This window comes from Cnephaeus nilssonii, assembly GCF_951640355.1.
Source record: "Cnephaeus nilssonii genome assembly, chromosome: 24".
NCBI classification, from domain to species: Eukaryota; Metazoa; Chordata; class Mammalia; order Chiroptera; family Vespertilionidae; genus Cnephaeus; species Cnephaeus nilssonii.
In genome coordinates, this window is record NC_137095.1 from 6,571,707 (window position 1) to 6,599,479 (window position 27,773).

At 47.0% G+C, this 27,773-nt stretch overlaps 1 protein-coding gene across 4 annotated transcripts in view; it reads left to right on the plus strand.

The window, feature by feature from the left end:
- Nucleotides 1-27,773, plus strand: part of ALPK3 (alpha kinase 3) — a 62,957-nt gene that overhangs the window by 27,067 nt on the left and 8,117 nt on the right. For all 4 annotated transcript variants that reach the window (XM_079764040.1, XM_079764042.1, XM_079764041.1 and 1 more), the window contains 9 exons: nt 8,280-10,359; nt 11,329-11,476; nt 11,842-11,969; nt 12,099-12,134; nt 15,345-15,625; nt 16,086-16,174; nt 16,915-17,135; nt 18,976-19,024; nt 19,599-25,371. In XM_079764040.1, the coding sequence (XP_079620166.1) occupies nt 8,280-10,359; nt 11,329-11,476; nt 11,842-11,969; nt 12,099-12,134; nt 15,345-15,625; nt 16,086-16,174; nt 16,915-17,135; nt 18,976-19,024; nt 19,599-19,944 (3,378 nt within the window). In that variant the 3' untranslated portion in view covers nt 19,945-25,371. The remainder of the gene's footprint in view (nt 1-8,279; nt 10,360-11,328; nt 11,477-11,841; nt 11,970-12,098; nt 12,135-15,344; nt 15,626-16,085; nt 16,175-16,914; nt 17,136-18,975; nt 19,025-19,598; nt 25,372-27,773) is intronic.

Here is a 27,773-nt window from a genome sequence, read left to right on the forward strand (position 1 = left end):
TACAATGCCACAGTATGCGTATTTTAACCATTTCCTCCATAGTGTTTATGCTTTCCTTCCCTATGTGAAGGTTAGTTAAATATTAACCTTTACTAAGAAAAATTTTATTGCTTGAATTACTTCATTTGATTTTTAAATTAATCTGGAATTGATTTGCGTCTATAGTAAAGCATCAGTCTCTAGATCAATTTTTGGTTAAGTGGGTAATTTCCCTAATTATTATTTGTTAATATTCAACCCTTACCTATTTGTGATTCTTTCTTTATATAATAACTTTTATAAACACTAAAGCCTATATATACACATCTGTCATAATCCATTCTGTTTGTTAATTCTTACAACAGAATGATCTTGTTTTAATTATTATAGTTTCAATTTCTGGCAGAGCAACCCGCTTATACTTTAAAAAATTTTTTTTCTTAGCTCTTCTCTCTTGTTTATTCCTCTAGAAAAACTTTAGAATCGTTGTTTGAAGCTGTCCAAACTCCCGTATATCATTTTTTGTTTGTTTTTACCTTGTATCTTTATATTCACCATTTTAAAACAACATATTTTTTTAAAGTTATGAATTGCTCTAAGAAAAGTAAATCTATAAAAAGGAAAAAAAAGTGATGAATTATCTTTAACAAGGTCAAAAGCCTATTAAATACTTTCCTGGAAAACTAAAGTCAGATTTGCATTTTGGATGGTCTCTTAGTAAAACTTGCTAAATAATATATTTTTAAACAGTTTTATTGAAGTATAATTTATATACCATAGCATTTACCTCTTCAAAGTACATAATTCAGTGTATACAATTTAGAGTTGTGCAGCCATTGCCACAATCCAGTTTTAGAACATTTCCATCATTATAAAAAGATCCCTCTTCCTTTTTGCTGTTAATCCTTGTTCCCACTCCCAGACCCAGGCACCAGTTTATCTGCTTTCTGTCTCTATACCATTGGCATTTTGATTGGGATTGCGTTAAATATAAGAATTAATTTGGCCCAAACCAGTTTGGCTCAGTGGATAGAGCGTCGGCCTGCGGACTGAAAGGTCCCAGGTTCGATTCCGGTCAAGGGCATGTACCTTGGTTGCGGGCACATCCCCGGTAGGGGGTGTGCAGGAGGCAGCTGGTCGATGTTTCTCTCTCATCGATGTTTCTAGCTTTCTATTCCTCTCCCTTCCTCTCTGTAAAAAATCAATAAAATATATTTTAAAAAAAAGAATTAATTTGGAAAAAATCTATATCTTAATATTTATCTTTCTCATTTGGGAGCATGGTATTTATTTCAATTATTCAAACCTTCTTATATCTTTTAAAGCTCTGTTGTCTACTTCATATGGGTCCAGCATGTCTCCTGCTAGGGTTAAGTCCTTTAAGGGTCTCTGCTTCTGGAATATGATGCCACGGCTCCCTCCTACTGCAGTCTGTCTTGACTTCCTTTCCTGAAAATAAGGGTTCTCTCTGGCAACGCAAGTTAGGCTTCCATCTTGGATATGGATGAGGAGCAGATGCCAGAACAGAGGCCTCTTGAGTTGTTAAGACTGTCCAGCCCAGCCATGCTGTTCAGACAGCTCTCTCTCTGGGCAGAAGGAACCTTGCCTACAGGTATTTGGTGAATGGGAACTGGCCATTAGTGTTCTCAAAGGCTGCTTTTTAGTGCTCTAGCATGATACCTTCTCTGAGACTGCCTCAGTTCTCTGGAGCTGAGGTATAGCAGCGTGGGGACATCTTACCTCAGAGGGACAGTATAGCTCTGCTGAAAGCCTTGAGACCTGAGTGTTTCTTCTTTAAAAAAAAATTATTTTCAGTTACAGTTGACATTCAATATTATTTTGTCCTAGTTTCAGGTATACAGCATAATGGTTAGACAATTATATAATTTATGAAGTGATCCCCCCAATAATTCAAGTACTCACCTAGCACCATATCCACCTGGCACCATACCAGTGTCTCTTTTTTATTTTAATTTTTAAAAATATATTTTATTGATTTTTTTTACCGAGAGGAAGGGAGAGGGATAGAGAGTTAGAAATATCGATGAGAGAGAAACATAGATCAGCTTCCTCCTGCACACCCCCTACTGGGGATGTGCCCGCAACCGAGGTACAAGCCCTTGACCGGAATCGAACCCGGGACCCTTCAGTCCACAGGTTGACGCTCTATCCACTGAGCCGAACCGGTTAGGGCTATATTAATTTTTAAAAAATTGTTGATTTTTAGAGAGAGAGCGATAGAAACACTGATTGATTTATTATTCCACTTATTTATGCATTCATTGGTTGATTCTTATATGTGCCCAGATCAGGGATCGAACCTACAACCTTGGCATATCAGGACAATGCTCTAAACAACTGAGCTACCCAGGCAGAGCTAGAGTGTCTCCTTTTAAAAAATATATATATATATATATTTATTGATTTCAGAGAGGAAGGGAGAGAGAGAAAGAGATAGAAACATTAATGATGAGAGAGAATCATCAGTTGGCTGCCTCCTGCATGCCTCTACTGGGGATGGAGCCTGCAACTCAGGCCGTGACTTCCTGGTTCATAGGTCAATACTCCATCACTGAGCCCCACCAGCCAGGCGAGAGTGTCTCTTGAAAAACCCTATTAAGTCCTGAGGATAATGATCCCAAAATGTGGACACTCCCATCCCATAATAAGGGCTCTTTAGTTTTTAGAGAATACGTGAATATAAGTATTTTCTGAGAGCATTGAAGGGAGTGGAGGTTGAGGAGAGACATGATTCTTGCTTTAAGGAATTACCCAATCAAGGGGACTAGACTTATACCAGATCTAAGTGCAGAGGATATGGGCAAAATGCATGGTTTAATTATTTGATAACTTGGATAAGCAAATGGCAACACACATATTGGGGAAGAAGACCAGAATTCAAAGTACTACTGAACTAGCAATGCATGCTGTTTTTATTTTTATTTTTTAAATTGATTTTTAGAGATAGAGGAAGGGAGAGGGAGAGGGAGAGGGAGAGGGAGAGGGAGAGGGAGAGGGAGAGGGAGAGGGAGAGGGAGAGAGAGAGAGAGAGAGAGAGAGAGAGAGAGAGAGAGAGAGAAACATCAATGTGAGAGCAAAACATCTATCAGCTGCCACCTGCATGCCCCCTACCTGGGATTTAACCCTTTGCACTCGCTTGCTTTTTTCTCGATTCCTTTATTCTACTCGGGATTTAATTTTTTAAATACCCCAGATTTTACAAAGCACGGCAGTAGAATAAAAAACTGGAGTTTCTTTTCATACAAACTTATTTATTTGGATTTTTTTATATTTCAAATTATTGATACATTCAAAGAGTAATTTTAATCTCGACATCCGAGTGCAAAAGGTTAAACCTGTAACTCGGGCATGTACCCTGCCTGGGAATCGAAACAGCAACCTTTCGGTGCATGGTATTATGCCCAACCAACTGAGCCACACTGGCCAGAGCAGTGCTTAACTTTTTTTTTTTTAATCTAGTATTTCCTGGCCTGGTCTTAATGTAATTAAAAATTCAGAAGCAAGCACCAGTAGTCCGCGGGCCACCGGTTGGCGACCGCTACTCCAAAGGTTTCCTTAAACCAGTGGTCGCCAACCTTTCGGACCTCCAGTTGGAGACGGCTGCTCTAGATCAGGCTTGAGGACTAGGAAAGGGATCTCCTGGTAGTGGTAGTAGTGGCAGCAGAGGCCATAGGTGTCTAAGTTTTAAGAGAGGCAATATTTCCCCTCCTTCAGAGGAGCTCTGGTCCCAAGAGGGTGGGATGAACCCCTGTTTTTGTTTTTTGTTTGTTTTTACTCCTGGGTCTCTTCCTTGGCCCAGGAATCAGGCTCACGTAAGAAAGTATGTGACAGAGAGGGATAAATGAAGACCCTGTTATATGACCAGAAGGACCCAGAAAGTACAGGGGAGATCCTGGAGAGGGGGACGTTTGGGAAAGTGACTTCATAAGCTGTTTATAAAGTCCTGGACTTATTCCCAAGCTGTTCACGCATCGATCTGGTTCTGAACAGCATATCAAAAATGTTGAGACTGGAACTAAGAGACCATCATTCAAATCCCAGACTGGCCACTGGATGGCACACAGAGAGGACAGCACAGCAGAGGCTTTGAAAACAGAATTTGCATTGCAACCACAACCTCAGAGGCTGAAAGGAACTTGCATCCTGAACACAACCAAGTACATTTGCCATGGGTACACGGGGTAGGAAGCCACTAACTTTGCTGGGGGTGGGGGGTGGGGTGGGTGGAACGGGAGTAAAGGAGTGAACTCATAAGTCTTCAGAGAAGAAAAAACTTGAATAAGGTCTTCAAGGAAGTGAAGTCCTCAAGGTGAGAAAGGAAAAGGGTGAGAATGTCCAATAGAGGAAAAACCAAAGCGGTTATAAAATAGCACCAACTTACTGTAGTTGGTACAGTAAGTTAGTGCTGGGTGGAGGGACCCAGGAGGTGAACTTGGAGAGAGAGGCCTGCTGGGACCCTTGCTGATGGAAAGGCCTCGATGATCATAGAAAGGTTCATTTACTTATTTATTTTCATTTTAATTTAATTTCATTGGGTATGTGTCATGCACGTGGTATAAAACTCAAAAAGTATAAAAGGTATTAGAGAATATTAAATCTTCCCTCCTTCCCTATCCCCACCACCCAGTTCCTCTTCCTGAAGTCAGTCTCCATTACTGGTATCTTGAGCATCCGTCCAGAGCTGTTTTCTGTGCATTTACATATATGTGTGTGTGTGTCTGTGTATTTTCCACATAAAGGTAGTATATGATACTTTCTAGCTCATACCTTGCTTTAAAAAAATCTTTTTTTAATTGATTTCAGAGAGGAAGGAAGCGGGGGGGGGGGGGGGGGAGAGAAACATTAATAAGAGAGAACCATTGATTGGCTGCCTCCTGCACACCCCCTACTGGGGCTCAAGCCCACAACCCTGGCTTGTGCCCTGACCAGGAATTGAACCATGACCTCCTGGTTCATAGGTCGTTGCTCAGTCACTGAGCCATGCTGGCCGGGACTAACCTTGCTTCTTTTTTATTTGTATGTTTATTTTATTTGGAATGGGGTTGTACCATAATTCATTGGATCAGTCCTATGTTGATGGAATTTAGGTAATTTCTAATCTTTGGCTATTGTAAACTGCGCTGCGATGAATATTGGCAGTGGAGACAGAGGGAACAGACATTGAGAAGCTGAGGAAGTGGGTTCAGTTGCACTCAGGGACTGATCAGCTGGGGTGAGAGAAGTGGAGATAGCTGTAGCCAAAAGTTCTCTTTTCATGAGCCTTGTGTGCAAAGTCAGAATTTTCTTTATAAATTATAGATTTCATGTCCATATTAATATTTCCTAATCCTAGAATATCAGAAATTAAAAGAAGTTTCTAATACATTACTAATTGCTGTTTGTTGGCTCCAAGGTATTTTTGTCTGTTAATACCTTACTGATTATAAGAGAAGTTGGAGGAGTGTTTTTATTAAAATTCTTTGCTCAGTCAGACTTAATATTTGATGGCTCCTGATATTTACCAAACTTCTGTTTTTCTCTACTCATATCATTCGTTCAAAATTCTATATTCAGTAAAGTAACGGTAAATTTCCTAATTAATTTATATTTTCATTATATATTAAAAAAATAATTATATGATCTGTTTGCTTTGGTTTTTTTGTGTGGTTTTTCTGATACTTAGAAGTGTTTGTGTATAGTAATTTATAATTAAAATTTTGTTGTTAATCCTCACCCAAGGATATATATATTTTTAAATGTATTTTATTGATTTTTTACAGAGAGGAAGGGAGAGGGAGAGAGAGTTAGAAACATCGATGAGAGAGAAACATCGATCAGCTGCCTCCTGCACACCCCCCACTGGGGATGTGCCCGCAACCAAGTTACATGCCCCTAACCGGAATCGAACCTGGGACCCTTCAGTCCGCAGGCCGACGCTCTATCCACTGAGCTAAACCAGTCAGGGCCCAAAGATATATATATTTTTTTAAAATATATTTTATTGATTTTTTACAGAGAGGAAGAGAGAGGGATAGAGAGTTAGAAACATCGATGAGAGAGAAACATCGATCAGCTGCCTCTTGCACACCCCCTACTGGGGATGTGCCCGCAACCAAGGTACATGCCCTTGACCGGAATCGAACCTGGGACCCTTGAGTCCGCAGGCCGACGCTCTATCCACGGAGCCAAACCGGTTTCGGCCCAAAGATATTTTTTACATTAATTTTTTGTTAGTAGAAGGGATGGAGGGAGAGGGGTGGAGAGAGAGAGATAGAAAGAAACATCACTGTGAGAGAGACACATTGACTGGATGCCTCCTGCACACGCCCTGACTGGGTCCCAGGATCAAACCTACAACCCAGATACATGCCCTTGATGGGGAATCAAACCTACAACCCTTTGGTTCTTGGGCTGATGCTATAACCACTGAGAACATGGCCAAGGCTGTAATTTAAATTTTATATATATCATTAATTTATCTTTTCTGTCAGTGTCTTTTTAAATTTTTTATAGTGGGCAAGGATAGTTTCCACTTCCTTCCCACCATTTTCCCCTTTTACTTTCCATCTCCTATTAGTCTAAATTTTTATTTCTAAGTGATTTTCTTTGTATTAGTTAAATATCTTCTATTTCTATATTACCTGGCTTTTCAGCTTTGAGTCATGTCTTTGGTTTCTGGCTTGTATGTGTCAGACATTTACTCCACTCGTCACCTTCTTCCCCCCTCCCCTCTTGTGCTAGTTAAATAGTTTCTGTATTGTCGGGGCACAAAACATTGACATTACGATCTGCCACTCCAAGCTCCTATGATTTTAGTCTTGGTTCTACAGTTATATATTTAATGCTTATCGTCCGTTCTTTGGCTGTGGTTTCTCTAGTCACCTTTAGTTGACTGAAGTTTGTTCTCTAGAAGTTTCCTCAAGCAGGGCACCTGGGAACAATAGTCCTTGACTCATTGTATGTTCAAAAATAATTTTCTTAGCTTAGCAATTTTCAGGAGGATTCTTCAGTAGTGTACTTTAAAAATTTTTATTTTTATTGATTTCAGAAAGGAAGGGAGAGAGAATCAATGATGAGAGAGAATCACTGATTGGCCACCTCCCACAGGTCCCCCACAGGGGACCAAGCCCGAAACCCGGGCATGTGCCCTGACCAGGGATTGAACCATGACCTCCTGGTTCATAGGCCGATGTTCAACCACTGGGCCACACCGGCTGGGCCAGTAGTGTACTTTTGATGGTGTTTTTTGAGATCTGCTGCCACTTCCCTTTCCCTGTTTCCTTGGACACCTCCCTTATAGGTCTTCTGCTTGATTTCCACCCAGCCCTCCAGGATCCTATAGCTCTTGTAGGTGGAGTTTGGGGGCTTATTACCCTAGGATGAGTCCTTTATGTACAGTAACTGTTTTGCTGCCATATTCTGAGACCTGCTGAACAGTGTCACTATTCACCTGCTGAGCTGTTCCACTGATTATTTCCTCCATACAGCTTTGGTTCCAGCTCAGCCCCCCGGGGTTGAATCTGTCTGCTTTTGACAACCCTGGCCCATTTTTTTTTTTTTTAGATTGAGTTTTATTTGCCTCCAGTTTCATAACAGTAGAGTTTGTTTGTTTTCTTGTTTACTTTGTTGGTTTTGATGACATCCAGGAGGAAAGAGGCAGATTACTATCTTATACTACTATGTTTATGTTTAAATAATAAGTCCTTTAATTAGAATTTAAATGGGTGGCATTATAGTATAACAGCAAAGAACATGGGATTTGGAGCTAGACACACCTGGCTTCTAAACTAAACTCTGCCACTTACTATCTGATAACGGACAAATCAGACCATCAGTGTTTTCATATCGAAAAGATTATCACAAAACTATCTCACATTGTTGTGAAGAGTGAGGTGATATATATCCTCTCTTCACCCATAGTAATTCAATCCAGGGCAATGAGGGACAGAAGGATTGCTCAAAGCCCTGAGGGACAGCTCCCCTCCAAATGCCAGGGGCGGGTGGGATACACACGAGCAGGGTCTTTCAGGAAAGGCAGGATTTCTTCAGGGAGAGGCAAGAAGGGCCAGGCTGGACCTGGATGCTGGGGATTCCCTGGTCTAGATTCTGGGATCGGGTTGGAGTGGGCAGCTTTGGCACTTTGTCACATAGCCTTTTCCTCCCAACCCCTGTGGGCCCCAGAAACCAGGTGGCAGGATTCCCATCAAGGCAGTTTGGATAAGGTCAGAGGAGGCTGGGTTGCCAGATTTGAGATCCCGAGGCCATGTGTTAAGTTCTTGCTTTTGTCCATGTATTCTCAGGTCCCGGAGTCCCAGGCGACCATGGCTCCTACTGTATCGGCCAGCAGCAGCACTGGTATAGCCTCTGCTGGTGGCAGCACCCCCAGAAGTCAGGGCGTCATTGAGCCCATGGATACAGAAACTCAGGAGAGTAGAACATATGCTGACTGGAGACATGGAGGCCTGAAGAATACAGAGGCGGATGGGAAGATGCAGGTGGACGGGAGGACACAGGCAGACAGGAAGACACAGATGGACATTGTGGCACAAGAAAGTGAGAGGACAGAGTCAGACGGGAGTGCCCAGAAGGATGTGGTAGTACAGGGAAGGACAGGGACACAGGTGGATAGGACACAGGAAGACAGAAAGACACAGGCAGGTGAGAAGACACAGGTAGACACGATACAGGAAGACAGGGGGACACAGTCAGAGGGGAGTGTACCCATAGCCATTAAAGTTCAGTCAGAGAAGTCAGTGACCAACCTCAGCCCACAGTCCAGAGCCCCTGAACTCTCACGTTCAGAGGGTCCCAGTTCTCAGATTATTGCATGTTTTGAGCAGAGCCCAGAAAGGTCCTCTGTCCCAGAAAAACCTGGCTTCATGCTCAGATCTGGGGAGGCAGCAGAAACGGCCTCTGGTAACCAAGAGGAAATGGTGCTTGGTTCCCTGTCGGGGGGCCTCAGGCTCCCAGCACAGCTGCTTCCTGAGGGTAGCTTGGAGCAGACGGGAGGAGGGAGATGTTGGGGCCCGGAGTGGTCAGGCCCAGTCAAGGACAAGCCGGAGGATAGCCTGTTCCAGTGCCCCCAGGAGGAGCAGCCGGGGGCAGTGCTGTCTGTGGATCTGGGAGGCTCTCCTCCCGCAGGCCGGAGCCCAAACGTGCCTACTCTGCCTTCTCCTGCTGGCACTGGCCTGACCGACAGCTCACAGCAGGGGCTGCCCAGCACCCCCACTTCTCAGCACACGAGTGCAGCTGCCTTCTTGCCCTCTGGGGACCAGGCCTTGCTGAGTTCTGCACCCTCAGTGCACCTGGGGCCTGGGACCCCCACCCACAATCACCCACCAGAAACCGTAGCAGCCAGCAATGAGGGAGCCTGCGCCAAGATGTCCGATGTGGGAGGGAGGCCCACAGGCACTCAGAGCTGTGACCCTGGCCTCATAGATTCCCTGAAGAATTACTTGCTTCTCCTGCTAAAGCTATCCAGCACAGAGACGAGTGGAGGGGGCACAAAGTCCCAGGAAGGAGCTGCCCCCAGGGGTTTGGCACCCTCACCCACGCTGGCCCCCACTCTGGAAGTGGCTGGTCTGAGTCCGCAGACGTCACGGCGCATCCTGGAGCGTGTGGAAAATGACCATCTGGTGCAGAGTGCACAGACGCTACTGCTCAGCCCCTGTACCTCCCGCCGCATCACTGGCCTCCTGGACCGTGAGGTGCAGGCTGGCCAGCAGGCCCTGGCTGCTGCCCGGAGCCCTGGCTCCAGCCCCCTCACTGTGCCTGCCATCGTGGTAGGCGAGGAGGAGGGCCCTGGGCTGACCTCAGAAGAATCCAGTAAGGGTGAGGGAGAGGTTCCCCTTGAGAGGCCTGGTCTCCTGGGAACCTCTCAGGAGAGCGGTGTGGGGGGTCTGCTGGGGGAGGCAGGTGGGCAGGCAGCCTCCAGTCAGGAACCCCTCTCAGCAGAGAGCAGAGCCCAGGAACCCTCCCGAGAGGAGGAGTTCCCACAGGAGGCGCCAACAGGGCTCCCTGCAGCCACCCCTGAGGAACTGGCTCTGGGGGCCCGGAGGAAGAGGTTTCTCCCAAAGGCCAGAGCAGCAGGGGATGGGGAGGCAGCCAAGCCTGAAGAGAGGGAGAGCCCCACGGTTTCCCCCCGGGGACCCCGAAAGGGCCTTACACCTGGGTCCCCAGGGACTCTAGGGCGGGAGAAGCGCTCTCCTACCCAGGGCCGAAAGGCAGGCCTGCTGGAGGTGCCACGGGCCGAGGAGGAGCAGGCAGCAGGAGACCTGGGCTCCAGCCCCAAGCCCAGTGGGCCGGATGCAGAGCTGACCCTAGATGAAGACAAGCAGGAAACCCCGGGCAAGCCGAGGAAAGCCAAGGACCTGCTCAAAGGTGAGCAACGGTGGGGACTGGGGTGTGGCTCCACAGAGAGGGCTGCCCAGCCGAGGACATTGCTGCAGCTGCTGGGGTGGCACATGCCTGCTAGGGATACACAGAGACCGCCTAAAGATATCCTTGCGTCAGAATCCCACAGGTTCTGCAATCAGGAAGGCCTGCTTCTCTCCTCCTGGCTTTGCCGCTTGGAGATGGTAATAGTAGCAGCTTTGTAACATTGCAGGGGTTAAATAAAATAGAATAAATCAAGTACTTAGCACAGAGATTGTCATCCACGGCACCCTACCTCTGTCATCATCATCACCATAATCCCCTCTTTCCAGACTTGTCCCGTGAATATAGAGTGGTAGGGACAGGGTTCAAATGCAGGTTCCTAAAGTTAGGAGCCTGGAATGCAAATGGAAGTTCCTCTTTTTTTTTTTTTTTTTTAATCCTCACCCGAGGATATTTTTCCCCATTGCTTTTTAGAGTGAGTGGAAGGGAGGGAAAGAGGGAGGAAAAGAGAGATAGAGAAGGAGAGGGAGGCAAACATCGATGTGAGAGAGAGACCCATCCATTGGTTGCCTCCCATACAAACCCCAACTGGGGCTGCAGAACCTGCAACTCAGGTATGTGCCCTTGACCGGCCAACGCTCTCTGTACCGAGCTACGCCGGCCAGGGCCAGAAGTTTCTCTTTTGACTGTTGTCTGTATCCTCAGCTGGAAGGCTCTCCCTGGCTTGTGCAAGGGTTTTTATAGTGGGTTCTTTCTAGCTAGGATGTATGTTTTTGGGGTCAGGGAAGATGCTTCAGAGATACAGGTGGGGTGCAGCTGGGGGTTGTGAAGGAGTGGGCTTGTGTGGAGACTTGAATCCTGTTTTCTCTCAGCCTGTTCCAGCAGGGACACCCAGGGAAGCAGGGGCAGGGCCAGAGAGGACACAGATGGAGGGGAGGAGCTCAGTCCTCTCCCTTGGTCCCCTGCTCCCAGCCCCACAGGTAATTCGAAAGATTCGAGTGGAGCAGTTTCCTGATGCCTCGGGGAGCCTGAAGCTCTGGTGCCAGTTTTTCAACATTCTGAGTGACTCAGTCTTGACATGGGCCAAGGATCTGCACCCAGTGGGCGAAGTGGGCAGGAGGTAAGCTGTCTGGAGGCTAGCTCCCCTGACTGGCTCCCTAATTATAGCAATCATAAAATCATAATGTTGGGCATTGTCCTCATTTAGGTCTGTCACTCACTTAACCCTCACAGTAACTGTACGAGGGAGATTCCAGCATTCTCATAGTAGAGAGGAGGAAAATAGAGGCTCAGAGGTATTGAGTCACAACTAGTGAGTGTCAGGACCGCAAACCAGACCTGTGTGATCTTAACCACAGTGCCTTGCTGCCTGCCCCAGGGCTCCCAGCAGCCTGAGCGCTGGGTCTGAGGAGCCCCAGGACCTCCTTCTGGCCCTGGCTGTGCCGTGGTGATGGCTCTCACGGGAAGGGTCTCCACTCTCTGCAGTGCAGGGGACGAGGGGCCAGCGGCCTTGGCCATCGTGCAGGCGTCCCCCGTGGACTGTGGCATGTACCGATGCACCATCCACAATGAGCATGGCTCGGCCTCTACTGACTTCTGCCTCAGCCCCGAGGGTGAGTGTGCCCCTGGGTCTCTGCCTGGCCTCGCTCCCGAGGGAGGGCGGCAGTCCTCTGCAGAGATGGTGCTCTCGCTGGGCAGACCAGTCTGAGGACAGCTGCTTTCTCTTCTTTTGCTCCACACAGTGTTGTCAGGATTCATCTCCAGAGAAGAAGGTGAAGGTACGGAGCCCCTGGGGGAGTGGGTGGCCTTCATCCCTGCCCTGCCATCTGTAGGGGGACCTTCTCCAAGGACTTGGAATCTGTTCCAAGTGCTATGTTTGCCTTCACAGACAGCTACTCTTTGCCTCCTAGTTCAGGAGATGCTTGAGGAGGAGAATGGAAGAGGATGGCTATTTCAGAAGATGGTGGGGGCAGAGGGGGGTAAGGGGGCCCATTCCACAAGGAGTTAATTCACCTTTGCCTTTGTCAGAGTGCTTGACGAAGGGCAGGACAGGCCTCCAGGACACATCTTACCCTGCCCAGCACCCTTCCCCGGATTTCTCACAGTGGTCTGTGCATTAGATTCACATGGGGAGCCTGCTGAAAATGCAGTTTCTTAGGTCCCGCTGCAGATCTCCTGAATCACCGTTTCTGGGGAAAGACCTAGGAAAATTGCATTTCCAGTAGGTGCCCTGATGACTGTGATATACCCCAACATTTGATAAGCATTTTAAATATATTTTATTGATTTTTTACAGAGAGGAAGAGAGAGGGATAGAGAGTTAGAAACATCGATGAGAGAGAAACATCGATCAGCTGCCTCTTGCACACCCCCTACTGGGGATGTGCCCGCAACCAAGGTACATGCCTTTGACCGGAATCGAACCTGGGACCCTTGAGTCCGCAGGCTGACGCTCTATCCACTGAGCCAAACTGGTTTCGGCTTGATAGGCATTTTAAAGGTCTAAACATGAGAGGAAGAGTCTGTGTTGCTCCTGCAGGAGACATGCTAAGGATTAGACTGTGAAGGTAGCTGGTGATGGAAAGATTCCTAGAGCTTCATTAGCCAATTAAAGCATTAATTCCTTCATTCATTCGCTCATTTAATCACTCATTGATTCAATCAGTGGTTTTTGTTGAGTTATGAAATCAAATATAATATCAAATCTAACCTCACACCTAAGAACTCAGTACCAGCATACCTTCCTTTATTGTGCTCCAAAGATGTTGCGTTTTTTGCAATTTGAAGGCAAGACCCTTTACCAGCAAAAATATTATTACTCCCTTTATTGCAATACTTGCTTTATCGTGGTGGTCTAGAGTCAAACTTGCAGTATCTCTGAAGTATGCCTGTAGTAATTCTTTAATATGATCAAATATCCAATCCTATTTTCCTGGTTGTCTCACAAGTTTTGGGTTATTTGATTTAGAAACCACTCATTGTGTTAAGCTGACATATCTCATAAGTCTCTCTGATATATAAGTTCTTTCACTCTCATTTGTTTTTCCTCCTTGCTATTTATTTATTTATTTATTTAAATATTTTTATTGATTCCAGAGAGGAAAGGAGAGAGAGAAACAGCAATGATAAGAGAGAATCATTGATTGGCTGCCTCCTGCACACCCCACACTGGGGATTGAGCTCGCAACCCGGGTGATATGCCCTGACCAGGAATCGAACTATGACCCCCTGGTTCATAGGTTGAAGCTCAACCACTGAGCCATGCCAGCCGGGCCCTCCTTGTTATTTATTTGTTGAAGTCACGTGCTGTGTAGAATTCTTACATTCTAGATTTTGTTGGTTATACAATCATTGAACATGTTCCCCCATCCATGTGCTTCTCTAAAAGATTGAGAGGCTTGGTCAGAGTCACATATAATTGTTTTGGCAAGGCCACTTCACACGTGTGCAGTGTGTTTTCTTTTGCATCTTATCTGGACTCACAGAACATCTGATTGTTTTACTTTTAGTAACGTTAAGATTGATAACTGGGTCCATTCAGATGTTTTCTGCGTGATCCATCCCCTTTAAAAGTTAAAAAACTATATCTGATACATCCATGTTGTTATCTAGGGGTTTTAATAGTCACTCATTATTGTCTAAATCCATTACTTCATTAGAGTTTGCAACATGGAGAGTTTTAATTCTATCATTTCTTTTTCATTCATTAATTGTTTTCCTTCTGTAAAGGAGAAATGGTTATTTGGTTACCCTGAGTTGGTGCCCTAGCATCCTCCAAAGGTCACCAAGGAGGCTTGTTTTGTGCAGGGGGAGAGGGTTCAGTTATAATTGTGAACATAGGGATTTTTGATATATTGGATATGTTTAATATATTGTAGAAATTATTCATTTTTGTTGGTAACATTGTCTAATTTTGGCAAGTGGAAGCCCCTTCAGAAGGCTGGTTCCTCTGTCCTTTTGACAGACCTCCAGTTGTTTTATTTAAATTATATATATATAAAGGGTGATTTTCTTTTCCTTTTTAAAAAATATATTTTTATTGATTTCAGAGAGGAAGGGAGAGGGAGAGAGTGATAGAAATATCAATGATGAGAGAGAATCATTGATTGGCTGCCTCCTGCATACCCCCCACTGGGGATTGAGCCCACAACGTGGGCATGTGCCCTTGACCGGGAATCGAACCATGACCTCCTGGTTCATAGGTCGATGCTCAACCACTGAGCCACGCTGGCCAGGCTCCAGTCATTTTCAATAGCTTCTTTCTTTTCTGGTCTGACAAGATGATTCAGGTGCATCCAGTAGACGTTCTGCCCCAGGCCTGGAATCAACCATTTCTTCAGGGAGCTCTGGTTCCTTTTAGTGGGAAATGGTATTTAGTGGTTACAGTCTGAGCACGAGGGGGGTACCCTGCTACTGGATTGGTCCTGCACACTTTTTGTTTAAGTCTAAGATGTTGCTTGAGATGGAATCAATTATTCATTTGATCAAAACACCTAATTCTAAAACAAAGTAATTCTGGTTTTCTGTATTGACTAGAGGCCCGATGCACGAAATTCGTGTATGAGTAGGCCTTCCTTCCCCTGGCTGCTGGCACTGGCTTCCCTCTGGCACCTGGGACCCGGGCTTCCCTCATAGCCCCGGCTTCCTCCGGAAGGACATCCGGTCTAATTAGCATATCACCCTTTTATTATTATAGATTGCCACTTCCACAGAAAACCCCTGCGTTCCACACCACTAACCACGTTCTTACTCTGTGATGGGCACTCTTGAGCACTTACACGACAGGCGTGTATCAGATATAGTTTCTGCCCTCAGGAAGTCACAATCTGGTAGGGGACCCACAGTGAACACCAAAGAGCAATAACGGACAGAGAGTGAGCACACCGGGTGGCGGGTGGGAGACCATTCCAGCCTTTTCCTGCCCTATAGACCCCACATCTATGAGGCAGGAGCTTGTAGTTTTCCACGTTTTCCCTGTTTCCCTTCAGTTGGAGAAGAGATTGAAATGACTCCCATGGTGTTTGCTAAGGGTCTGGCTGACTCTGGCTGCTGGGGCGACAAGCTCTTTGGGCGCCTGGTGAGCGAGGATCTACGAGGGGGTGGACATAGGTACAGCCTTCGGAAGGCCTCCCAGGCCAAGGTCATCTACGGGCTGGAACCTATCTTCGAGTCAGGCCGCACGTGTGTCATCAAGGTGTCCAGCCCGCTGGTGTTTGGGCCCAGCAGTGAGACGTCCCTCCTGGGCAGAAACTATGATGTCACCATTCAGGTACTGTGTCCCATTCCCACCGCCACCCTGCAGTCTCTCCCCTCCTCCCTTTTCCCAGCCCGGGTCCTGTTGGGAAGCCCAGTACAGAGGCAGAAGCCATCTCAGCCTCAACCTGTGAGGGTCCTGGGATGATCTTTGAGAGCCTGAGGCGTAGCTCAGGTTACGTCTTTGGGGCCTTAGTTTTCAAACTGGATTTTTGCAGCAGAAACCTTTCCCGCTGCCCCCAGATACACCTTGGACAGAAGCCTCATATGAGAGAGAAGAAGGGAGTGCCTGGGTGGGTGGTCTGTGTTGTGCCCATTCAGCGGCCTCCTTGCTGTCACAGCGTGGCCCTGGGGCACTGGCACTTATCACCAGGGCCCCCTGGCATCCTCTGGCAGATGGCCTTCCCACGTGGAGCTGGGCCTGAGAAGACAGGGAGCTTCCTTGCTGATCAGGATGGGTTCTCTGTAATCCACAGGGGTGCAAGATCCAGAACATGAGTCGGGAGTACTGCAAAATCTTCGCAGCTGAAGCCCGGGCTGCACCTGGCTTTGGGGAGGTGCCTGAGTAAGTGCACAAGGAGGGGGCGGGTAGTGATCTCACAGCCTCTCAGGGGCATCCTGAGATGGCCACGTGCAGATGAGCCCACAGCCAACCCTGTGCTCAGCTTGATGGTCCTACAAAATCTAGAAACAAAGACCCCAGGATTCACTGCCTGCTTTAGGAAAGCCTCTGCTCTTGTCTTCAGTCTCCTCTTAGCCACCTCAATTCCCTTTCCCGTCGTCCAGTTTCTGCTAATTGCAGAATTTGAACCCAGCACGTTCTGGGCCTCTCTGAAGGTGGTAGGCACACTGGTCAGGACTCTTCTGTGGTAGCCGGCAGAGTCGAGTGGGTTTGTAGGAGTCAGCTCTAAAAAGTAATTGTTTTCACTTTGACACCTGAACCCCTACTCTTGAATATTGGGGTCTAGCGGACATTGAGCCACAGTCTGGTTGAATCTTCTCTAGAGGGGTTCCTTTTTGTTTGCCACATGCTGGTCTCAGTTCCTCCCTTACGCACAGAGTCCTCCTGTGGCCATAGCGTGGCCCAGTTCTACTCCCTCTGACCTCAGAATAGACAGGACTCTGAAGTCAGTGCCTCCATTTCCTTTCCTGAACTCAGGGCGGAGCTCTCCTCCCTTGTTGCCCTCCAGGCTCAGAGCTGGGACTTCTTTCTTGGAAGGGTCCTCCTTTTAGATCCAGTTGAGATGGAAGTGGGAGCTTTCTGCCACCCTACTTCTGCTCACTGCAGGGTGAAATTGTGTTTAGGATCATTCCACTGTACCTGATCTACCGGCCTGCAAACAATATCCCATACGCTACGCTGGAGGAGGACCTGGGCAAGCCCCTGGAGCCTTACTGTTCCCGTGAATGGGGCTGTGCTGCTGCACCAGCATCAGGCAGCTCGGAGGCCGTACAGAAATGCCAGGCCTTCCAGCACTGGCTGTACCTGTGGACGAATGGCAGCTTCCTGGTCACAGATCTGGCAGGTATGAGGGTGTGAAGGTCCGTGTGCACCTGTGTGAGAGCAGGCCCAGCGTCAGAGGAGGGTGCTTGTGTACTAGTCTACAACCCACTTTCTCACTTTCCTTTGCTGTTGGCAATAAGCTTGTGACGTAAACTGGTCAGGCACCATTTTGTATGCAAGCCTCATACATACCAGGGCCTCCTGTAGCCTAGTCTGTAATCACGGTTGTATTTAAAGGCATGCACTCCAAGCTCCACTTAAAATTTTAAAGGAATTTGTTTAAAAAACATTACATAGGATCTAATTCCAAACCCATAACCATCTTTTCAAAATCTCCCTTCCTCCTCTCCCTGCAGCTTTGCTCTGGACTTTCACTCTCCATACCACCCAAACTCTTCCACCCCAGCAGCGGAGCTTTACTGTCCCCCGCTTCCCTTTCCTCCTCCTCCATCCTCGTTAGCTTTTTTTTTTTTTTTTTTTTTTAATGTAACCAACATAATCTATCTGGCTTCTTCCTGTTTCTCCCATTACTCAGATTCTTCCCCAGCAAAGGAAGGCCAACAAGCATGAATCCTCCCTCCTTCTCTGACCATCCTCTCCAGGCCTACTCTCTTTACCCGACTGGGCAGGAAACAGGAAAAGATAAAACTCTCTCTACAGTGGTTGGAGAGGAATGCTGGGAATATCACACATTATTACATATAGCCCCTGGTGTAAATAAGTGAGGAAACTAAAGGCCAGAGAGAAAACTGGCTCAACTGTGCTTTTCAGTGAGGTTAAACTGTATAATAAATATTGTTTTTATAACTCCATATATTTAGGGGCGGGGAGGCTAGTAACACGTTTAGCCATTGTCATTTACTGTATTTGTAAACTCAGAATTAATCCTTCCTTCTTTCCTTCCATCCATCCATTTAACTTTACCAAGTATTGGAAAGGTAAAAGGTGAATGAGGAATGGTCATTGTCCTTAAGAAGCTGTGATCAGTATAACAATTTCTATAATGAGTAACATGATGTAGTAGAAAGACTTGAGAGTTAAATAGATTTAAGTCTAGACCTCATTGTTTTCTAGCTGGGTCTATGTTTTACAGAGAAGAGAACTGAAGCTCAGACAAGTTTGGTCTTTAATCTCTCTGAGCTGCAGTTTCCTTTCTCTCTCTCGGAATAGTAATATTGTCCCTGCCTGGCTCTAAGATTTGTTCTAATTAACTGAGACCATATTTGTGAAAGCCTTCTGCAAACTAAAATTCTGTGCAGGTGTAAGGGAGCATCATTATTGTAATGCAAAATGGAATGCGGTAAATGCTGAAAGAGACATCACAGAATTAATATTTATTGCATAACTGCTGTGTTTCAGACACTAAATTGGAGTCCTACATGCTCTGATTTCCCCAATACCCCTGCGAGATGGGCAGTATTACCCCATCTACATGGAGATAGTGAGTGACTTACCAAGTTCAAACAGCTCAAATGACAGAGCTGAAATGTAAATCCAGGTCCGTCTTGACTCTCAAGCCCACATTTATGCTGACTATGGTACTCAGCCTTGTTAGTGAGAGGCAGGTTTCAAGAAGAATACTGTCAGACTGTTTGAAAATGCTCAGTTACTGAATGAATGAATGAATGAATGAGACTTTGCTTGAGTCACTTAACTCCGAGCCTAGCTCCTCACCTGTAAAAATGGGAATGTTGTTACTACTACTAATACGGAAATACCCAGTGAGCTAGGCCAGGGGTGATGACCTACTGACAGGCTGCCTAAAGATATGCCCTGAAACCTGGCAAGCTTCCATCTTGGAGACATGGGGGCCTAGAACCAGCCCTGGCTGCCATCAACTCAGCTCCCAACTTTCTTTTCAGGGGTTGACTGGAAGATGACTGATGTGCAGATTGCCACCAAGCTGCGAGGGTGAGTACTTCTCAAGGGTCTAACATGTCAAAGTTCTCCTGGTTCTTCATCCATGAGGTGCTAGGCCTATGGCCACATGGTCCTAGTTGCACCCGTGGCCATGTAGTAACACCCCAGGGATTGCTGGTCCCCACATGCTGTGCCCCTGCCCCAGATCGGGACCAGCAGCTAGTGACGCCCACACACAGGGTCACCTGCAATTCTGGCCTCTGTCTGTACCTGCTCCTCTTCCTTCTCACTCGAGAAAGCTCCGCGACACAGATTAGCAAGGGCCCATGAGCAGAGTGATGCCCTGGAGACTGCTCTAATTTATATTAAAAAGGCAGATCGTCTTCACACCAGTTCGTGTCCCACATGATGAATTCCATGTGCCAGGGCATAATGAGACCTCAGTTTGGAATTGAGGTTTTAGATCCTGCCACCTGAGGTAGTACCAGGCAGACTCCCCAGTACTACCTGGTAGGGCATATGTACCTTGGCCACAATACCCTGGCCATGGCCATCCCAAAGCCAGCCCCTCAAGGACCCTCCGTCTGGGTGGGACTCGCACTCAGCTCTTACTGTTTGGCTACAGATACCAAGGCCTCAAGGAGAGCTGTTTCCCTGCCCTGCTGGACCAGTTTGCTTCCTCCCACCAGTGCAACACCTTCTGTGAGATGCTGGGGCTGAAACCCCTCAAGGGCCCCGAGGCTGCCCACCCCCAAGCCAAGGCCAAAGGCTCCAAGAGTCCGTCTGCCGGCAGGAAGGGCCCCCAACTGAGTCCTCAGCCCCAGAAGAAAGGCCTCCCCAGTCCCCAGGGCTCCCGGAAGAGCACCCCAAGCTCCAAAGCCACTTCTCAGGCCTCAGGGGCAGTCGCCACTCAGTTATTGGGACAGCCTCCCATCCAAGAGGGGGGCTCCAAGGCCCAGGGCACGCGGTAGCCCCTACAGGAGGCTGGGGGCCTCCGCCCAGCAGCAGACCAACAAGGAAGCAGCTTGAACCGATGGAGACTTTCCCAATACAGACAAAGCGGAGAAGGTGCACTGAGCAGGCACCACGTGGGGGCCTCTCTGCGCAGCCTCTCCTCAGTCCGCTCCGCATCAGACGGCTTTGGTGCCTGGCACACAGCCAGTGGCCTCTCCTGGTGCCATGTCACCAGGGCTCCCAGGCCCCGCCTCCATGTTTCCCAGGGGCTGAGGCCCTCCTTGAAGTTTACACTGGCCACTGCTGGAGGCTCCCCGAGTCCTCTGCATGAGTTCTGCACCCTGACCCCTTGCCCCAGCCAGACCCTGCCATGCAGGCCAGCACTTACCCTCTGCCCTTTGCTCGACCCTGACCTCTCCCTGACCTCAGGGCTCTGGGCTGCCTCTGTTGTGTGACTCTCAGGGTGTCTTCTCTTTCAGACTACTTTGCCTCATTCATCCCAGCTTACCCTGCAACTAACCTGTGCCTGTGCCCCATTTTGGGCCTGTTCAGGCCTTATGCGGTGGTCTTCGGTGGCACGTGTTCTTGCTTTCTTCCCCCTTCACTCAGGCACTCACTTGCCTGCTTCCCCTGCTTTCTTGCATCCCATCCACCATCCCTGGCTTTGAGCACAGTTGCAGCCTGCTGCCTGCCCTTCACTGACTCTGCTTGTCCTCTTGCCTGATGGCTTTTCTAGCCTGACCTACCCCCCTACCCCTAGGACCCAGGTAATGAGCAGACCCTCTGGCCTCTGGTATACCCCAGTCTACTCCTCCCCTACTCTTCCCAGGCCCTCTGCCTATGAGGTGAGAACTGGAACAAGGGTTGTGTCACAGCTGTGGCCAGAGGGAAAGTGTGGACTTTGAGGACCTTGTGCTCCATATTGAAGGAGGTGTGAATTTCACATCCCCTCCTGGCAGGGGATGGAGAGCTGGGACTCTTCTCCACGGGAAAATGGCATGGGAGTTTTAGGAAGAATATAAACCCATCTACCTGCTGTGAGGGCTGTCTCTGAGCCTGGGACTTAGGACCCCTATCCCCAACTATTAGCTCTTAATCCTGAAGCTCCAGCTCTGGGACCTCATTTATGGACTCCCAAGGAATTGCTGTGCTCAGCCCAGCACCCTGTGTCCTTCCTGAGCGCCTGACCTGGAAACCCCCGATGGGGCGGGTCTGGAGCTAGCCTGCTCCCCTTGGAATGCAATAAAGGCAGCAACTGTGTTTCCTGCTCTCCCTCATCTGGTGTGGTTGTAGGTGTATGGGCTCAGGGTCCCCTCTCCCCAGGCAGGTTCTCCCTGGGCCGACTGGAAAAATGAGTCCATGTTTTAGCTCTTGGGTTGACATTTAGTCTCAGCCTTCTGTGGCCACAGCTAGACAGTCCATGCTTCTTATACAAGTGGGCTCATGGCTTGTGCCCCTTAGCAGGGTGTCTATGAACTTGGGGGCAGATTGGAATTGCTCATTCATCTGGGAGAAGAACACGAAGAAAGAACCCAAGAGGGTAAAGCAGAGCTGGGGGCTCTGCGGAAACACCGCTGTCTCTGGCTTCTTCCACTGCAGCCAAACCAGCTCGGGACAGCCAGCGTCTGCCTCCCAGCCACTCACGGACCACTTCCTGCCTCCCAAGCAGCAGGAAGGCTTCTCATTCCCAACCCGTTCCCTTCCCTCTCTGGTCTGGGATTTTCCTTGCCTGATGTTTGCCCTCTCCATGCTGATGTTTCTGACTTCTCTATCTCCTCTTGTGACTTGCCCCACTTGCCCCATTGTGCCCCAACTCTCCCACCTGCCTATCCAGATTGCCCTGGTGAACTAGAGCTGGAATATTTTCCATTCATTCATTCATTCATTCATTCATTCAGCAGACATATAGTGAGCACCTCCCTACTTTATGCCAGACTCTGAATGAACAGTTGTTGGGGATCAAAGATGCATGATGTAGTCTCAAAAGAGACCCTTTCCATTAGGTTTCTTGGGCTTTTGAGCAACAGAAATGGACTTGCACCCACTTAAAGAAAAAAGCGTTCATGAGGAGAGTGTTGGGGTAGCTCACAGAGGAATAGCTGGACAATTAGCCTTCAGAAGAGGGGAGCCAGGTAGCTCCGGAGCTTGCCTCCCAGGAGTTATTGCTGTTGTCAGGTGGACACCATCCAGCCATTGGTCCCAGTGGGTCTCCCTCCAACGTTCACATTCCTAGCATGGGGCTCCTGGAATGGGAGGAGTGCAGTTTCCAGAAGAATGGTGGAGAGTGGGAGGGTAGAAAAGGCTTGGTGGGCGACGACAAATGATACCCCAACGCGCACACACTGTTCTTCCCATCTGATTACGACTCTTCCACATACAACCAAACGCAAATTTCTGCCTGCTTAGGGAGACCATTCAGGGTTACATCCCATGACTGAATCCACAGGTAATGACCAAGCTACCATTCTCCAAAGTCCAGTGTCACCAGTAATACTCCACCCTCTTTTATCACAGTCCCATTTTGAAATCTTGCAACCTGTGGATTAACTGGTAAAATTAACCCATTTTCAACCAAAATAATATAACCCAGCAAGAAAGTAAGTATGGGTAAAGGCTACCTACCATCCATTTCTCTACCAGGTCATGGGAACTAGTGTTTGTGACTAGGGATTTTTGCCTGTCCAAGTGACCCAGGTCTTCAGCTCTGAAATCCAGCTCCTTAGTGGTCCCGCCGGGTCGCAGGCATTAACCACTGGATATGGCAGTACTAGGAAGGCTCTAGGAATCCCCATGTCCGTCTGTGCCCCTTTTCCGTAGTAGCAAGCATACTTTCCCTTAATAGAGTTAATCATACTAGCTACTACCACAACCTGTTGTGTGTTGCTCAGAGGTATAGGAGCCCAAAGTGGCCAGATACCTCGGCTTCCAATTCACTAAAATCATTACTGTGACTTTTTGAGGAGATATTTCCTTGGGGACTAAAACCTCTACACCAGCCTGGTCCCAAACCTCACATCTGAAAAAAGTATTGAGATGTAGTGATAACAGACCCCTCTCCTCTCAACTTCCTAGCCTGTAGAAGAAATAGCATCATGAATTGGTTGCCAATTCAGAGCTTATACTATAAGCTGCAGGCCTGACCCAACCTTGTAAGGTATTATTTCTCAGCTGGGGCTATAGCTGCGTTTTCAATAAACCATTTCATTATACTATCAAGCCAATTGCTTCTGGACTATGGGGATCCTGACAAGATGGCATCAACCCATTACTGTACTTTAGTTGTGTTGCAAAGTGCATTCTCTGGTGATGTTTACAGCATTTCATAATTCCCTGGATATTGGTGGTGGAAGAGGCGTGATGGGTAAGGAAAGCAAATCTAAACCCAGAAGGGTCTATAACAGGCAAAAAAAAAAATAAATTCCTGCCCTCTTATAGCCATTGGGTGTAGATTGAGGGGAGCTCACCAATAGGGCAGGAGGAGGCATTGTGGGAGATGGAGTGAGCAATCCATATACATGGCTGTCCAGTGCCTTCAGAGACCTATTCCAGAGTGCCCACCCTATGATGGGGTGCTGCTGGCCATGCCTCACTCTGGCTGGGTGGACCCCAGTTCACAGGGGTAGCCTAGCCACCTGGATGCTGTTGCCAAGCATTTAGGCTCTCCCAGTGGCAAACCAGAGGGCCATGTCTCAAAAAGGTGATCGTTTTTGGCCAGAGCATCACTCGGTTCCAAACCCTGGGTTCTCTGCTGTATTTTTCTAGTCAGTCCTTGCCACAAGCTTCATATAGCATTCTGCTCTGTCTTAAGCTCTAAGTGGCTCCCCAGCATGCTTCAGACAGACAGACACCTCATACATCATGGAATCTGCCACTGGGGGCAGAACCCTTTCTACTAAAGGCTTTCCCAGCTCTAGGCCCAACCCAAAGCTAGTAAGCGGGTTGGAGCAAGATGCCCCAGAGTGACTTTTTTTTTTACTAGAATTGGGTCTCAGTGGTAAAATATTCAAAGTACAATAATTTGTTCCACATTATGGAAGAATATTCTGACCTTGGCCCCCAGGAACTTATCAGGGGGTTAGGCCTTTGCATTTTAATCTGGTGTATCTCCCACCTCTGATTCACAAAAGCCTTACAAGGCATTTAGGGAAACTGGAGATGCTGTCAGTGTGATGGGACTTAGCGGTGATGGGGTCAAGGTCCCTGTGAGCCAGGTGGTGGCACAGTGCTAGACAGCTAAGACATTCTGTATGTCGAAGCCAGGACAGCAACAGAGTACTGCTTCCCTGCCGGATGAAGATGGCATGCTTCTGATGTTCTCTGTTCAGAATAGAGAAAAAAAATGAATTCACTAGATCAGAGGATTTATACCGAATGCCAGGAGCTGGATGGATTTGCTTAGCAAGAAGACCACTCTGAAACAACACCTGCAATTGGAGTCATCGCTTTGGAAAGTTGACAGCGGTCCAAAGACCTCCTGGTGTCTTGCACTGGCCAAGCTGAACTGTGGTAGGAATCACTGTGACTTCACTCTCAAGACTTTGGTAGTAACACTACTGTTTACAGTTTCCCCAGGAATATGGTATTACTTTTGATTTACCATTTTGCTAGAGAGGGCAAATTCTAATGGCTTGCACTTGTCCTACTATAGTCACTCTTACCCCACAAACCAGAGAGCCATTGTGAGGTTTATACCTATAATACGGGTACATCCATTTCAACTATACACTCAACCCCTGGTTGGCTTTGGGATTTCACTATAGCATAAAATTTGATCTATGAGTGATCCTCGTTGATTGGCAGACCACATGCTTTTCTATTGTTCCCAGAAACTGGACTTAGCTTGGAGCCAGTGTTCTATAGAGGACACCCCTCTCTCCCGGTTTGGGTGTTTACCCTTTCCTTCTATAGTCCCCAGATAAAGGCCCAAACAGATCCCTTTGGGAAGGCTGCAAGAAAGGTTTCCAATATTTACCTAAGTGCTAAAATAAGGTTTCTCTTCAAAGATACTTGACTTCCTCTCCATTGAAGGTCTGGAAATTAAATAGAATATTTTGACCCTACCTTGGCATCTTGAGAAAGACCTGTTTTCCCACTCAGAAGTCCTCAGTCATGGCAATAACTAGGTATTATCTTAGGAGATGCCTGGTCTTTTTCATTCCTGGGACCCAGTGATTGAGTAGCCACAGCTAGAGGTCTGGTTTTCATGCCTGTGTGCCTTATGATGACTCCCTACTTTGTTCCTTCTCCCTGTCTCTGCTGCTGAGACCAGGGAGCTCATTTTCACAGCAGCTCCCGAGCCTGGAGAGGAAAGCCAGCAGAGACTCGCCAGTTAATTTCTCATGGCAAGGAGCGAGACCGGCGGGTCCTGCCAGAGGATAGTGAGAGGGTGGATGGACTGGATGCATGCCAAGGACCCAATAAAGCATTCTTGTCTCCTGAAATCTGTGAGTTTCTTGGATTTTTGGTCTTTTCATTTAATTTTGCATGGTCAACATTTGGTTCAGATTTGTATTATTTAACAACCCCCACCACCCAAAAATATCTGGTAAGCAATATACCTGACTGACTGAGCTTCTACTTTGAATGTAGAATCTCTGGTGAGTGAACATATAAACAAATATAAAATAGAACCTGCACCAAAATTATGTTCTGCTATCTTGGTCAAATAGCCTTAAAGGAGTTCCCATAAAGTTTTCCTTTATTTTCTGACAATGTATCTAGTTCGTAGTTTCTTCTGGGTATAACTCTTCTTTTCCTGCTCTAATTCTGCCTCACATCCCCTGGGCTATGTTGAGTGTGGGTTCTGGTTACTAGCAGATCAACAGTATAGCGGGGGGCAGGTCTCCATTTTGCAACTCATGCTGTAGGTACCCCTGAGCTGATCAAACTCAGGGAGGCTGTCTCATTGACTAACTTACAAGAAAATGGAAATTGTACACCCAAAACCCACCACCTTGCTAATTTTTTAAAATATATTTTATTGATTTTTTACAGAGAGGAAGGGAGAGGGATAGAGAGTTAGAAACATAGATGAAAGAGAAACATCGATCAGCTGCCTCCTGCACACCCCCTACTGGGGATGTGCCCACAACAAAAGTACATGCCCTTGACCGGAATGGAATCTGGGACCCTTGAGTCCCAGGCCGACGCTCTATCCACTGAGCCAAACCCGCTTCGGCACCTTGCTAATTTTTAATGAGAAATTTTAACCATCCAGGAAGCTGACACTAGTGTTTACCTGACAAGTAAATTCTTCCCTTCTTCTTCTCAGAGGGAAAGTTTAAGGCAAGCCACATTATTCAAAAGTTGTTTGTTGAGCTTAGAACAAATCAGACAAACCTCAGTTCAAATCCAGCTTTACTAGCCATGTGAACTTGAACTTGTTGCTTAACCTCTCTGAACCGAGATGCCTCTTTTTTATTTTATTTATTTTTTTTAAATAATTCTTTATTGAAAGTATTAAATATGTCCCCCCCCTTTCCCCCACTGACCCCTCTAGCCCTTCCCACCCCCTCACCCCAGTCCTTCATCACCCCATTGTCTGTGGCCATAGACCATGGAGATGCCTCTTTAAAAAATTACATATATATATATATATTGATTTCAGAGAGAAAGGGAGAGGGGGAGATAGAAACATCAATGATGAGAGAGAATCATTGATCGGCTGCCTCCTGCATGTCCCCTACTGGGCATCAAGTTCGCAATCCAGGCATGTGCCCTGACCAGGAATCGAACCGTGACCTCCTGGTTCTTGGGTCGATGCTCAACCTCTGAGCCAGGCCCTCATTTTAAAAACATCATTTCACTAATACAGATCTATCCTATGTTCTGTATGTTCTCAGACAAGTTGGAGTTGGAATTAGTGTTCCTGAGTACATAATAGTGAACAAAACAGACATATGCTCCTCCTTCATGGAGCTTACAGTCCAGGTGAAACAAACACACCAATACTTGTAAAATGGCAAATATAGTATTAAGTGCTACAAAGAGGAAACATGGGAGAGAATACCAGCAGAGGGTTGGACCTACATTAGACTGGGGCTCTTAGAAGCTAATCTAAGGGAGTGATACTTGAGCTGAGATCTGAAGGACGTTGATCAGAGGATAGAGGAAACCATCTGTGCAATAGTACAGGACAGAAAGGAAGCTTGGGTGGATGGTGTGTGGTAAACAAGAGGACTGTGGTATTGCAGTGGGAGGTTCAGTCAGAGAGGGGCAGGGCCAGGCTCAATTTGCATTGAGCCCTAAAAGCGGGGATGCATCAGTTAGGATCAGCTACAAGTGGAAATAATAGAGAAGCCCTCACATGACAGTGATCTTAAGCAAGAGCAAGTTGTTTCTTCTGTAGAAAGAAGTCTGTCGGCAACAGGAGAGCTGGGCGGGATCCATCTGGGGTGGGCATAGCGGCTGTAGAATGTCGTTGGAACAAAGGCTCCTCTCTGCTCTCTCCCGTCAACTCCAGCAAGAGAAATGATTGATCCCAAGTGCAACGTCATGAGTAGAAGAACTAAAATAATGATATAGTTGTCAAACATCAGACAACTAAATTGTTGTTTGTATAGAGTCAACAGATAATGTCTATAGATAAATAAAAATAGTATCTATATTTATATTTATCAGCTGTCTGTCCGTCCATCCATCCATCTACCCTATCATCTATTCATCCATCTATCTATCTATCTATCATCTATCTATCTATCTATCTATCTATCTATCTATCTATCTATCTATCTATCTATCATCTATCTATCTATCTTTCATCTACTTACTTATAGAGCTTACTACCAGAAGTGAAAAACAAGAACAGCTTGTTTGTAGTTGTCTGGGGTGGGGGTTAAGGAGATGG